The sequence below is a fragment of the Macaca nemestrina genome, chromosome 12, assembly GCF_043159975.1.
Source record: "Macaca nemestrina isolate mMacNem1 chromosome 12, mMacNem.hap1, whole genome shotgun sequence".
Taxonomy (NCBI): Eukaryota; Metazoa; Chordata; class Mammalia; order Primates; family Cercopithecidae; genus Macaca; species Macaca nemestrina.
The window spans coordinates 89,844,366-89,856,734 of NC_092136.1; the positions used below are offsets into that span (position 1 = coordinate 89,844,366).

Sequence of the window (12,369 nt, forward strand, 5' to 3'; positions counted from 1 at the left end):
GGGTCCACTACGTTTCTGGACAGCAGAGAGTGGATCAGAAGTAAAATAAGGTGCCAAGTCTGAACTCAAAGAAGAGCAGAGAATCATGACAGTAACATACAGCAGTGTCCATATGGCTGCAAGACTCACATGCAGAGCGCCAGATGATAGAAGCAGGCAAGACAGGCTTCCAGAGCAAAACCCAGGCCTTGGTTCACTTTCCAAGGTACAGTTCAGGGGAATCAGACGCATTCCTTAACCTTGACTTGCTAAGACTTTGACCAGGGACAGTCTCCATGCTGTGCACAGCGGGTCTCTGAAACTGAGTGTAACAGTTGGCTTACATCTTCAGTGATTCAAGTCTGCAAGGTGAATATGATTGTGCTTCGGGGGGAAAGCAGAGAGGCCACTTTCTGTACTTACAATGGAGTTCACTTCAGTGCTATAAACATCACCGCAGTCCCGCCTGTAGTAAAGTCCAGACTAGCAATCTGCCTTTGGGTTGAGCTGTTCTCCTACAAGATACCTACCTTGTTAAGATCTGTCGGCCGGGCGGGTTAAGCATCCAGATCTCCTGTGTGGCAGCCGGCTGGGAAAGCCACCCTAAGGTCCTTCCCTCCGACGCCCGCGGCAGCGACTATGGTGGTGACTATGGTGGCAGCGGCCGCGATCCAAAGGGGCCCCTCCAGGTGTCTCGCAGGGCAGAGGAGAGCGCGGTGTCTCGCAGGCCAGGGCGCAGTCCGGGTAGGTCAGGCGGGCGCTGGGTCCTGGTTTTTCTGGCACCTTGACGCAGGAGCCAGGCATCCGGGCTCAGGGTAGGGGAGCTGGGGCGCGCCCCGGCGGCAGCGCTCCTCCAGGCGGAGGCCTGTGGTCCTGTAACCGGGTGGGTTCAGGGCTGCCAGGAGCAAGAGGAGGGATCCCTATTCAACAAATGGTCCTGGGATAATTGGCAAGTCACAAGTAGGAGAATGAAACTGGACTTTGTGGCATAGGCAAACCTTATTATTACTCAATGAAACACTCACCTAGGACCTACTGGGAAGGTATTTTGCAGATGTAACCAAAGGTCCTACTCCTGTAACTAGCAAGTGTACCCAGGTAAGCCTGACTTCATCAGTGAAAGTCCTTTAAAGAAAGACACAGGCATTCCTTGAACAACACTTACAAATGAGACTCTAATCTTCCAATTGCTCCCCATTGACTTTGGACCAAAGCTTTGAATCATGACCATTGAGATCCAGCCAGCTGAGGATTTTTCTTCCTGACTGACTTTAACCGGGATCTCATGCTCAGGCAGCCCATCAACTGTGGAAACCAATTCCTCGCACTTGATATATATGTGAACCTCCCTAGCTGTACATATATCTTATGGGTTCTGCTTTGATTTCTGAACCTTGACAGATTTTTTGAACCTTGGCAGACATAGGGCTGATAGATTTGTCTTCACTGTTCTGACACTCTTGACTCTAAGTCTTTGGGGGGCTATTGGCAAAGAATTCCTCTGTCAGAAAATATTTGAGCAGCCGCTTCTGAAGTCTCTTTTCTTTTTTTAATTGTCACATGACAACAAAAGTATTTGTTATAGAAAAAAAGATACTGTCCATCCCTATCATTTGGATTTTGTATTTGTGAATTAGCATACATTCTAAAACTTGTTTATAATCCCCAAATTAATTATTATATTGCATTTCTAGTATTCGTAGAACATCATGCACTATGTGGAGAAAAGCACTAAAATAATAACTCATTTCACCCATGAGATTGACGAAGTTTTGTAAATTCAATAAAAGACCTCAAATTAGTGTGGCTATTTGGTTAATCAGTGATCTCTCTTAGAGTGGTAGAAAACAAAACAAAAAAAAGTTGTATCTTCCTGTTGGACTTCTCTGGGAATATCCTATAAACGTACTAAAGCAGCATTTAAGGCTGGACACGGTGGTTTATGCCTGTGCTCCCAAGCACTTTGGAAGTCTAAGACCAGAGGATCACTTCAAGACAGGAGTTGGAGAACAGCCTGGGCTACAGAATCATACCCTGACTCTATGAAAAGTTTTAAAAAACATTATCCAGATGGGATAGTGTGAACCTGTAGTCCTAGCTACTTGGGAGGTTGAAGCAGGAGGATCCCTTGAGCCTTGGAATTCAAGGCTGCAGTGAGCTATGATTGTACCACCGAGTGTCTCCACAAGGAGATAGTTTCTCTAGAATAAATAAATGTGCCCTTAAAGGAATGCCTGTATCTTGGATGAAACTCAATAAACAGTATAAAATGCATATTAATTTCTAGTCTATGTCTAATCTGATAGGATTTATGTTACATATGATTCATTTCAGTCGTGGTTTTTTAGAATGAAGAAGTGATGATAATTTAATCAGCGGTGCAAAGGTGTGTTCTAAATACTGCATAAACCTAATCATCTTATTTTCAACCTTTCTCAATACTCCACCCACTTAAAGAGGTGGGTGTGGTCTTCGCAGATTCTTATAAAAGGACCTAGAATAGACAAGCTCAGTTTTCTCCAAAGGAGAAGGACCGCACTTAGAGGGAGCTGTATTTTGGTGACCTCTGAAATTCAGTACTGCATTGAATGAGCTCCTGACCTTGAGGAGTACTTAACAGAATTGTTTCTTGAAGAATCATTGTGGGAACCATTAAAAGAACCCAGCAGTAAGTGAAACTTACATTGATAAAATTATATCTTCTTTCCTTTGCAAAATAATAGAATGTTAAAAATATCTCATTATCTTAAATCTACACAATGATACCATTTCCAATTCGTACTCTTACTATAGATTTTATGAATTATGAGGATACTAATTGTTGTTATTTTGTGTTTTCTATCATTCTTCAATACAGTTTTGAAAAAATTTAAATATCTAGTGTTTGCTGCAACAGATATGTATGCATAATAAATATATGGAGTTGATATTAATACATATAAGTACACATAGATATGTGTAAATATATGTGTAATGAGTGAATTAATATTGTAAAATTGAATTCAGAAGATGTTAATCAATGTTAATTCATTCATTCAGCTTTTAGACATGGCTTTAAATTACTAAGGTAGTGATGAGAGATGCAAAATAGTGAAACTGAAAAAAATGAAAAAGCTCCCCAAAACATCCTAGTTTAGAAATCAAAACGCAATTTTTTGACCAAATGTATAAGATAAAATTGGATACGTGACGGTGATTGTGATCTCACTTGAGTCTTAATCTTATTAAACTATGAAAACTTCCTTAAAATGACTTAGATGACCTCTGGAGAATATTTGCAATTCTAAGATTTTTCATTTCTTTCACTAAAATTCAACATGTGTTATCAAATAAAGGAGAATAAAGGACTCAAAATTGCCAAACAAAGACTATAGTTTATATATTAGTCAGGGCTCTCCAGACAAACAGAATCATAGGATGTATATGTATATATGTAGAGATACATTCATGAGCCATTTCAGTCAACCACAAACAACACATGGTGGTCACATAAGATTATAATACCAGTATGTTTACTGTACCTTTTCTGTATTTAAATATGTTTACATACTAAATAATTACCATTGTGTTACAATTGCCTACAGTGTACAGTACAGAACATGCTGTACAGTTTTTTAACCTAGAAGCAATAGGCTGTACTGTACACCATAGGTGTGTAGGAGGCTATACCATCTAGGTTTGTATAAGTATATTCTATCATGTCAAAACAATAAAACCACCTGGCTGGGAGTGGTGGCTCACACCTGTAATCCCAGCACTTTGGGAGACTGTGGCAGGCACATTACTTAAGGTCAGGAGTTCAAGTCCAGCCTGCCAACATGGCGAAATCTTGTCTCTACTTAAAAAAAAAGAAAAAAGAAAAAATTATCCATGTGTAGTGGTGTGTTCCTGTAATCTCAGGTACTCAGGAGGTTAAGGCAGGAGATTCGCTTTGCCCTGAGAGGTGGAGGTTGCAGTGAGCCGAGATTGCACCACTGCACTCCAGCCTGGGTGACAGAGGGAGACTCCATCTCAAAAACTAAATAAATAATACCTCCTTACACATTTCGCAGAACATATGTCTGTCCTCAAGCTACACATGATTCTACATGAGAGGGAATTCATCAGGAAAATTTGTTTGCTTGATTATGGAGTCAGAGCAGTTGCAATATAGCTGGTATCCTGAGGATACCAGTAACCTGACTGAGCTCAAAGCTGAAAGCCTCAGAACCAGCTTCAGGAGAAAGAAAGAGAAAATTGCCTTTTCTCTGGCTTTTTCCTTTTATCTGAGCTACCAGCTGATTGAATGGGGCCCTTTCACATTGAGGGATGATGGTCCCACTCAGCTCACCAACTCACATGTCTCTCTCCTCTGGAAACACCTTCACAGACTCACCCAGAAACAATGCTGCACCAGTTCCCTAGGTATTGGTTAATCCAGTCAGACTGATACCTAGAATTCACCATCACACCATAGAAATATAACTACACCTCTTTGAGTTTAACAAAAATCCTATTATATGATAGTTCAGAGTCTGGGTATCCCTAGGAGAAGTTAATTTAATCCACGAGAAAATAAAAAGGCCCAGTATCTTTAATTATTTTTTCTCTTCTATTAAACTTAAATTAGTTTAATTGCTGGTTTTTAAAATTTGTTTATTTTGTTGATTGGTTGTTTTTTATTTTGTTTTGGTTTTGGTTTTTATTTTACTTTAGTGTTATATTATTTTAAGTCCTGAGATAAATGTGCAGGACTTACAGGTTTGTTACATAGGTAAACATGTGCCGTGGTGGTTTGCTGCCCCACTGTTGTGTCTCCCTCTAAAAATATGTCATAGAACCCTCTGGTCAGGCGGGGCGCGGTGGCTCAAGCCTGTAATCCCAGCACTTTGGGAGGCCGAGACGGGCGGATCACGAGGTCAGGAGATCGAGACCATCCTGGCTAACACGGTGAAACCCCGTCTCTACTAAAAAATACAAAAAACTAGCCGGGCGAAGTGGCGGGCGCCTGTAGTCCCAGCTACTCGGGAGGCTGAGGCAGGAGAATGTTGTAAACCCGGGAGGCGGAGCTTGCAGTGAGCCGAGATCGCGCCACTGCACTCCAGCCTGGGTGACAGAGCCAGACTCCGTCTCAAAAAAAAAAAAAAAAAAAAAAAAGAACCCTCTGGTCATCTTCTCGTATTTCTTTGGCCAAGGTGATTTTTCCCACTCTCTCATACTTATTCAGCAGTTACGTGAAAGAAGAATAGGAACAACTACGGTTTATTCTAGGCCACTTAGAATCAAATCCAATTTCCAGATCCACATTCAGAAAATGGGAAATTGAATAGGTTAGTATTATGTTACAGACAGCAACTAGGAGCAGAAGGGACTGTGAGTCATCTAGTCAGTAACATCTCCTATAAAGCCGGGAGACTCTCTTTGTGTGAGATTTTTATTTTTGTTACAGAAGGAAGAGTTCACTGTGCTTTAATGAACCGTGTCAAGAGAAGAAACTATAGCTGTCACATATCTCCACATGTTCAGAAACTTTTCATCAACCCAGACCCCAAAATGACATGTTGCTCTTTCTTCCTCAGAAACATGAATTCTGAAATCTTGCAGGCCTTCCAGAGGGAACTCACTTGCCCCATCTGCATGAACTACTTCATAGACCCAATCACCATAGACTGTGGGCACAGCTTTTGCAGGCCCTGTTTCTACCTCAACTGGCAAGACATCCCAATTCTTACTCAGTGCTTTGAATGCATAAAGACAACACAGCACAGAAACTTCAAAACTAACATTCGTTTGAAGAAGATGGCTTCCCTTGCCAGAAAAGCCAGTCTCTGGCAATTCCTGAGCTCTGAGGAGCAAATGTGTGGCATTCACAGGGAGACAAAGAAGATGTTCTGTGAAGTGGACAAGAGCCTGCTCTGTTTGCTGTGCTCCAGCTCTCAGGAGCACCGAGACCACAAACACTGTCCCATTGAGTGGGCTGCTGAGGAACACCGGGTAAGTGATGCCTCTGAACATCTACTTCTATAAAGGACACATGAAATTCTTGTGGGTCTACTTTCTTGCAGATTGGATAAAGCCAACTCTGAGTCCCTTTAAGCAGCTCTCTTTTGGGCTTTCTTAGCTTGAAACCTCTGGGATTTGACAAACAAGAAGGGAAACAGAAGAAATGCCATTTACTAGGGACTTATTTGTCTCTCATTCTGGGCCCCCTCCCTATGAAACGGTCTGCATGTTACTTTATTGTCTTCACTGGTGCTTCAATTCATGGCTCTTTTGCAGGAGAACCTTTTAAAGAAAATGGAGTCTTTATGGGAAAAAGCTTGTGAAAATCACAGAAACCTGAACATGGAAACCACCAGAACCAGATACTGGAAGGTTAGTCCTGTACTACTCTCCCTTCTCCAGGAGCTTATGGTGGGCAAATGGGTGACTCTCAAAATAGGAACCTGATATCAAACCATAATGTTTCTGTGAGTCAATAAAAAAAAAGAAAACATTGAGAAAAAGTGGCCTCATTTCTTTTGTAGAATAGTATGACTGTTAGATAGGATTTCTAACAAAACCATTGATGTCACCCAAAGCACGCTGGTTTGTTTTCATACAAACCTGTAGCTGTACACCAACAGATACAAGAAACCAGGCCATCTCACAGCATTCTATATGTGCTGGTTGGATAAATGCTGGGCACAAGATTTATTTGGCAGCCATGGAAAGCTCAAGTGAACCTTCTGAACCTGGGTCAGCATTAATCTGAAGGCTGGTGGACAAGTAGTATTTGGAACTGTATGGAAAATTTGAGGCAGAAAAAGTGACAGGAGAAATCTAGGGGAACCATGACATCAGGAATCTCAACTAATTAATATTGAATAATACATAACATATGAGAAAAGTGTTGAGAAATGTGGATTTGTGTCTTGAGGGAGACATATAAACCTGCCAGAAATATGGGATCTAGTCTCTAAATATAAGGAGAACTCTGAGGACTTCAGAAAAATATTAAAAATGATTTTCTCTTTGTGGATATATACTTTCAGGGTATGATAGCTAATATTAGTTTGCTGAAAAGTATTTCATAAGAACCTAGTCTATGTTGAATATTAAATTAGAAAGTTTACTAGTATAGGAGAAAGAAAGCATCTTCGTCCTCACAAATCGTACAATCCAAACAAGAGAGACAAATGGTCAATATGCAAATATGTGCAAAACATTATATGTTCGAGTGTGGTAGGTTCTTTGTTGGAGAATAATCAAGCAGAGAAGTAGAAAAGAACAATAGAGACTGGAAACTGGAGATGAGTGTCTGAGTTTTAAATAGGGTGGTCAGAAAAAAGCCTCACTGAAAAATTCAAATTGAAACAAAATTTTAAAGAAGAGGGGGAACACGAATGTGTATATGGATATATATGTGGACCATGAGTGTATATATATGTAAATGTATATGTGTTTGTGTTTGTGTAAAATTCTAGTTGGAGAGAACAGCATATGCAGTAATTTGGAGTTTGTGTATATTCGGAGGCCTGAGGAACCACAAAGAAGTCTATGTTTCAGATTGGGATGAGTTAGAAAAAAAATGGAAGGAAATGAATTCAGAGAGACAAAGATGGCCAAATCATAAATGCAACCTTATTGGGATAGGTTTCGCTGGGTGAAATGCATTTAGCTGGACATGGTAGTCTAGGGTCATTTCACATAGAATGAGTTTAAGCAACTCGTTGTGAATGTCAGAAATAGAAATAATTATTTTCTTTCTAGTAACTACAGCTCTATACTCCAACTCACAAGCATGAATTGTTCTTATTTTTCTATAAATATGGGTTGGAATAGAGAAATCCAAGTGGTTTTTGTTGTTGTTGTTTTTAATTTCCAACTATCTTAGAAAACACATTATCTTGAATAAATTTAATGTAATTGATTAGATACAAGAAGGGAAAGAAACAAAATTTGTGGATTCTAAGAACTGGCAAGACTGAGGTTTAAACTATTGGATGTTTGAGAGACAAAAGGAATCAGTGAGATTTAATAGTAGATGGATAAATACATATCTCTTTTGACTAACCCATTATCACTGCAGGATTATGTGAATTTAAGGCTAGAAGCAATTAGAGCTGAGTATCAGAAGATGCCTGCACTTCACCATGAAGAAGAAAAACATAATTTGGAGATGCTGAAAAAGAAGGGGAAAGATATTTTTCATCAACTTCATTTAAGTAAAGCCAAAATGGCTCATAGGAGGGAGATTTTAAGAGGACTGTATGCAGAGCTGAAGAAAATGTGCCATAAACCAGATGTGGAGCTACTTCAGGTACAAGCTTACAACGTGGTTCAGGTTTTTGAATATTCACGTGTATAGGTATTTTCCTCATGGCTGAAATCCATCTCCCTACCTTTATTTCCATGATGTGTTTCCAAAAACACATTTGCATAACTAATGCTACTTTACTGGGAGAATATAGCCCCGCCAAGGGATTCTACCAGGCCAAAGGTCCCTCCTACTTTATCCACCAGCCACAAAACTCTGTGGAATGGTCAAGGTAACAGCCCAAAAAAATATTCCCCATCTAAGTCAGTAATATACTTTGGGTTGCTAAACATGTATAAAATAGTGAGTGATTCATTTACATTTAGGTTAATTTGAGGATATGCAAGATCAGAAGTTATGGGAATCTAGGATCTCACTAATATTATTTTTGGGTCCACTCATTTGGGTAATAGGTTCTGGGAAAGATGACTGAGTAGGTTATGCGAGGGTACTACAGAGCATAGACCCTCTGGACTTCTTCCCCCTTCACCTCTTTAGAGAATGTCTTCAAGACTCAGACTTTCCCTGGACATTAATTAATGACAATACGACTAACTGGGTTTTTCATTACAGAAGAAATAGAAAATGCTTTGCAGAAGAGAAGATGGTAGGGAAATAATATCTTCAGAAACTGACACCAAATTTCACACTGAACTTAGTGAAAGATGCATCTTGTGAAATGCACTAATTCTTTGTATTTTTTTTTACAGGGTTTTGGAGACATATTACACAGGTGAGTATGTACCTAGATTTTAGCATATGTTCTTTCATTTTCCACAAATATTAAAGCAGGCTCTACCAAAGTCATGGCATAAATGATTAAGATATTGATACTACTTTTTTTTTTTGCATCTACTTTCATTCCCACACCAGAAAAGATAAGACCACTAAATAAATACATAAATAGATAGTGAAATAAAATTTCAAAAATGTTTATTCCTGATTTTGTTTTATTTCTTAAAAGCCTGCATAGGTGAAAGATAAAGTTTTGTTTTGTGGATAGTGAGAAAGTCGCCAGAGGAAACAGTAGAGAAGTGGGGGGAAGTATTTTGGCAGTGAAAAAGTGTTGGTGATTTGTTGTTTATACATATATACATATCAGTTAACAGTTCTGAAAAATAGATTGAAAAAACTGCGGAGTGTTAGAACTGTATAAGTCCCTAGGGAAGCTTGTTTCTAAAAAGCAGATCTCTCTGCCTAGAACAAGTTTCACATCCTTTATCCTGAAAAGGAAACAGCAGATGCTGCAGTCTCCCCAGAACCCCACTATTTCAGACAAAGATCTTAGGAGAGTCTGCCAAGAAGTGGAACTCAGAATTTCATTTCTAAATATTCTCAAGGCCATAAGGCTAAGGAACCTTACATATTTGGGACAAAAAAAAGAAAGATCAGACTGAATTCTGACTCAGACTCCCCCACCATGCTTTAAAATTCAGAAACTATAAATAGTAATTAATTTCAAATAGGAAGTAATAATTTTTGAATTGTTAAATTCGTGGATTCAAAGGATTCTCATGAAATGTCTTTCAAATACAAATAGTGATTTTTATTTATTTTATGGTTGTAGATGTTGTAACTGCTGTTTTTTCCTTGCAGGAGTGAGTCCGTGCTGCTGCACATGCCCCAGCCTCTGAATCTAGAGCTCAGTGCAGGGCCCATCACTGGACTGAGGGACAGGCTCAACCAGTTCCGAGGTAAGTCTCCACCCACAGGCAGCACTCCCACTATCTAAATATTATTATTGTTAGAATCACATAGGTAATATTTCACCCTTTATCAAATGTTTTACTTCTTTATAGCCATAAGTGAACAATATAATCATGCTATCCTTTTGTATCTGTATCTGTATTTATAGCAGACTTACAGCATTAAGTTTGAAAGATTGTGAAAAACAAATACATTATCTCCTCATATGTACTGAGTTACATAATGGGAAAAAGAAGTAGTGTAGCAAATCTTAAAAAGAAGCAAATGAAACAATGCTCAGAATGAAAGTGAGTTATTTAATGTTAAATACAAAATTTTACATTTCTTTAGTGTATTCATTTGAACAGCTAAGAACTATTCTTTTGGGGAATATAGTTTACTGGAGATTCTTGGGTTTTTTTTATTTTTTTAAATGGCTATATATTATGTATTGCAAAAAAATTAGTTAATGGGTAAAAATAAAAAGAAGAAATCATTTTGTGAAAACAAGTAAAATTACAAACAAAAAGAAGTTCAGTTTAATTGCAATATGATAAGCGACATGTTAAGTCTAAAATCCAGCTTCAGCCCCGAGCTAGCATTGAGGACCACAGAGAGACTGATTTTAACTGTTCAAATGAATACACTCAAAGATTTTGCAGAAATCTGCTTTAAATTGTCACTTATGACATGTACTTATAGATTTTTATCCAGTTAGCTAGAGCACTTCTTGCGTAACTGAAAGTCTTCACATTCTTTCCCAAATGATAGCACTAGTTTTTAAGAATAAGAAACGCTTCTAAGTAATGATCTTCACAACAGCATAGCATTTAGGGTACATAATGTGTAAATTGGCCGGGCGCGGTGGCTCAAGCCTGTAATCCCAGCACTTTGGGAGGCCGAGACGGGCGAATCACGAGGTCAGGAGATCGAGACCATCCTGGTTAATACGGTGAAACCCCGTCTCTACTGAAAAGTACAAAAAACTAGCCGGGCGAGGTGGCGGGCACCTGTAGTCCCAGCTACTTGGGAGACTGAGGCAGGAGAATGGCGTGAACCCGGGAGGCGGAGCTTGCAGTGAGCTGAGATCTGGCCACTGCACTCCGGCCTGGGCGACAGAGCGAGACTCCGTCTCAAAAAAAAATAAAAACAAAAAAAATAATGTGTAAATTTTGCTTTGAAAATTGGATTGAAAGAAGTTGGTTTTACATTTCTCTCTCAATACGTAAGTTTTCAAAACATTTTTAATATCTGTGGTTAGCATTTTGTCTTGTAGATAATATTAATCATCTCTATACTTTATTAAAAGTTACAAGCAAAATTGTCCTTGTGACTTTACATTTCCTGGTAAAGTAACTTCTTGATAGAACAATTTTTCCTTATTTACACATGTCTACACATGTTTTCTTTCTTTCTATTTATTTATTTATTTATTTATTTATTTTGCAGTGGATATTACTCTGCATCATGATGAAGCCAACAGTCATATCTTTCAATATGGAGATTTGAGAATTATTTGTATTGGATGTCACCATCAAAATGCACCCCATACCACTGCAACACCTACAAGTTTTCTTGCATGGGGTACTCAGACTTTCACCTCCGGCAAATACTACTGGGAGGTCTATGTGGGGGACTCTTGGAACTGGGCTTTTGGTGTCTGTAATAAGTTTTGGAAAGAGAATAATCAGAATGACAATATATATGGAGAGGAGGGACTCTTTAGTCTTGCATGTGTTAAGAATGACATTCAGTTCAGTCTCTTTACCACCTCCCCACTTACACTGCAATACGTCCCAAGACCTACCAGTCACGTAGGATTATTCCTGGATTGTGAAGCTGGAACTGTGAGCTTTGTTGATGTTAATCAAAGCTCCCTTATATACACCATCCCTAATTGCTCCTTCTCACCTCCTCTCAGGCCTATCTTTTGCTGTATTCACCTCTGACCAGTGACAAATCAGAAATGTGTTCATTTGCTGTGGGAACTGCTTTACCCCAGGAAGCCCTCTTCATTGTGCCTTATCAAACAGGACAAATAAGTTCTGTTTTATGTCTTCAATTGCCTTCTAATGTTATTAAAATTCATTTATTGTGTCACTATTAAATATGGTAAAAATACTAAAAGTATATGTATTGGTACTTTATTAAATAATTTTTGAAAAATCATTATTAATGATCATGGCATCAAATATATTCTCTGTTTTTTTTTCTTTATTTCTGAGTGTCACTGAGTGAAACAATAGATGACAGACATGTCTTAATGAAGTTAAAATCAATGGAAGAGAGGCAGGATCTTTTGCTTCGTGGAAAAAACTTGGAGTGAAGTCTCAATGATAACTAGGAAATGTTTTTCTTTCTCTTTATCTAACTATATCACACTTATCCATCATGTTTAATTGTACTGATCTATCCTTTGAGTTAAT

The 12,369-nt window shown here is 38.7% G+C and overlaps 2 protein-coding genes across 5 annotated transcripts in view; one reads left to right on the plus strand and one right to left on the minus strand.

The window, feature by feature from the left end:
* The window catches only part of LOC105484373 (tripartite motif-containing protein 64C), a 48,925-nt gene extending 48,047 nt beyond the window's left edge, over positions 1–878 (minus strand). For all 3 annotated transcript variants that reach the window (XM_071075437.1, XM_071075438.1, XM_071075436.1), the window contains exon 1: positions 510–878. The gene's annotated coding sequence lies outside the window, so the exon portion shown is untranslated. The remainder of the gene's footprint in view (positions 1–509) is intronic.
* Positions 879–890: 12 nt separating this feature from the next.
* Positions 891–12,070, plus strand: LOC105484371 (tripartite motif-containing protein 49D). Of its 2 annotated transcripts, XM_011745907.2 has the most exons (8): positions 891–1,077; positions 2,437–2,647; positions 5,538–5,952; positions 6,238–6,333; positions 8,030–8,260; positions 8,968–8,990; positions 9,854–9,951; positions 11,393–12,070. In XM_011745907.2, exons 3-8 carry the CDS (start codon positions 5,542–5,544, stop codon positions 11,890–11,892), a joined length of 1,359 nt encoding a protein of 452 aa, XP_011744209.2. In that variant the 5' UTR covers positions 891–1,077; positions 2,437–2,647; positions 5,538–5,541; the 3' UTR covers positions 11,893–12,070. The 2 variants fall into 2 exon arrangements, with proteins under 2 accessions (XP_011744209.2, XP_011744210.2); XM_011745908.2 differs by lacking the exon at positions 2,437–2,647 and having other exon boundaries at positions 1,029–1,077.
* Positions 12,071–12,369: the final 299 nt, after the last annotated feature.

Excerpts from the sequence above, each read along its gene's own strand:
- LOC105484371 (XM_011745907.2), top strand. The coding sequence starts at position 5,542 with ATGAATTCTGAAATCTTGCAGGCCTTCCAGAGGGAACTCACTTGCCCC. Across the intron at positions 6,334-8,029 it reads CCAGAACCAGATACTGGAAG|GATTATGTGAATTTAAGGCT; the intron begins GTTAGTCCTGTA and ends TTATCACTGCAG. Across the intron at positions 9,952-11,392 it reads CAGGCTCAACCAGTTCCGAG|TGGATATTACTCTGCATCAT; the intron begins GTAAGTCTCCAC and ends TTTATTTTGCAG.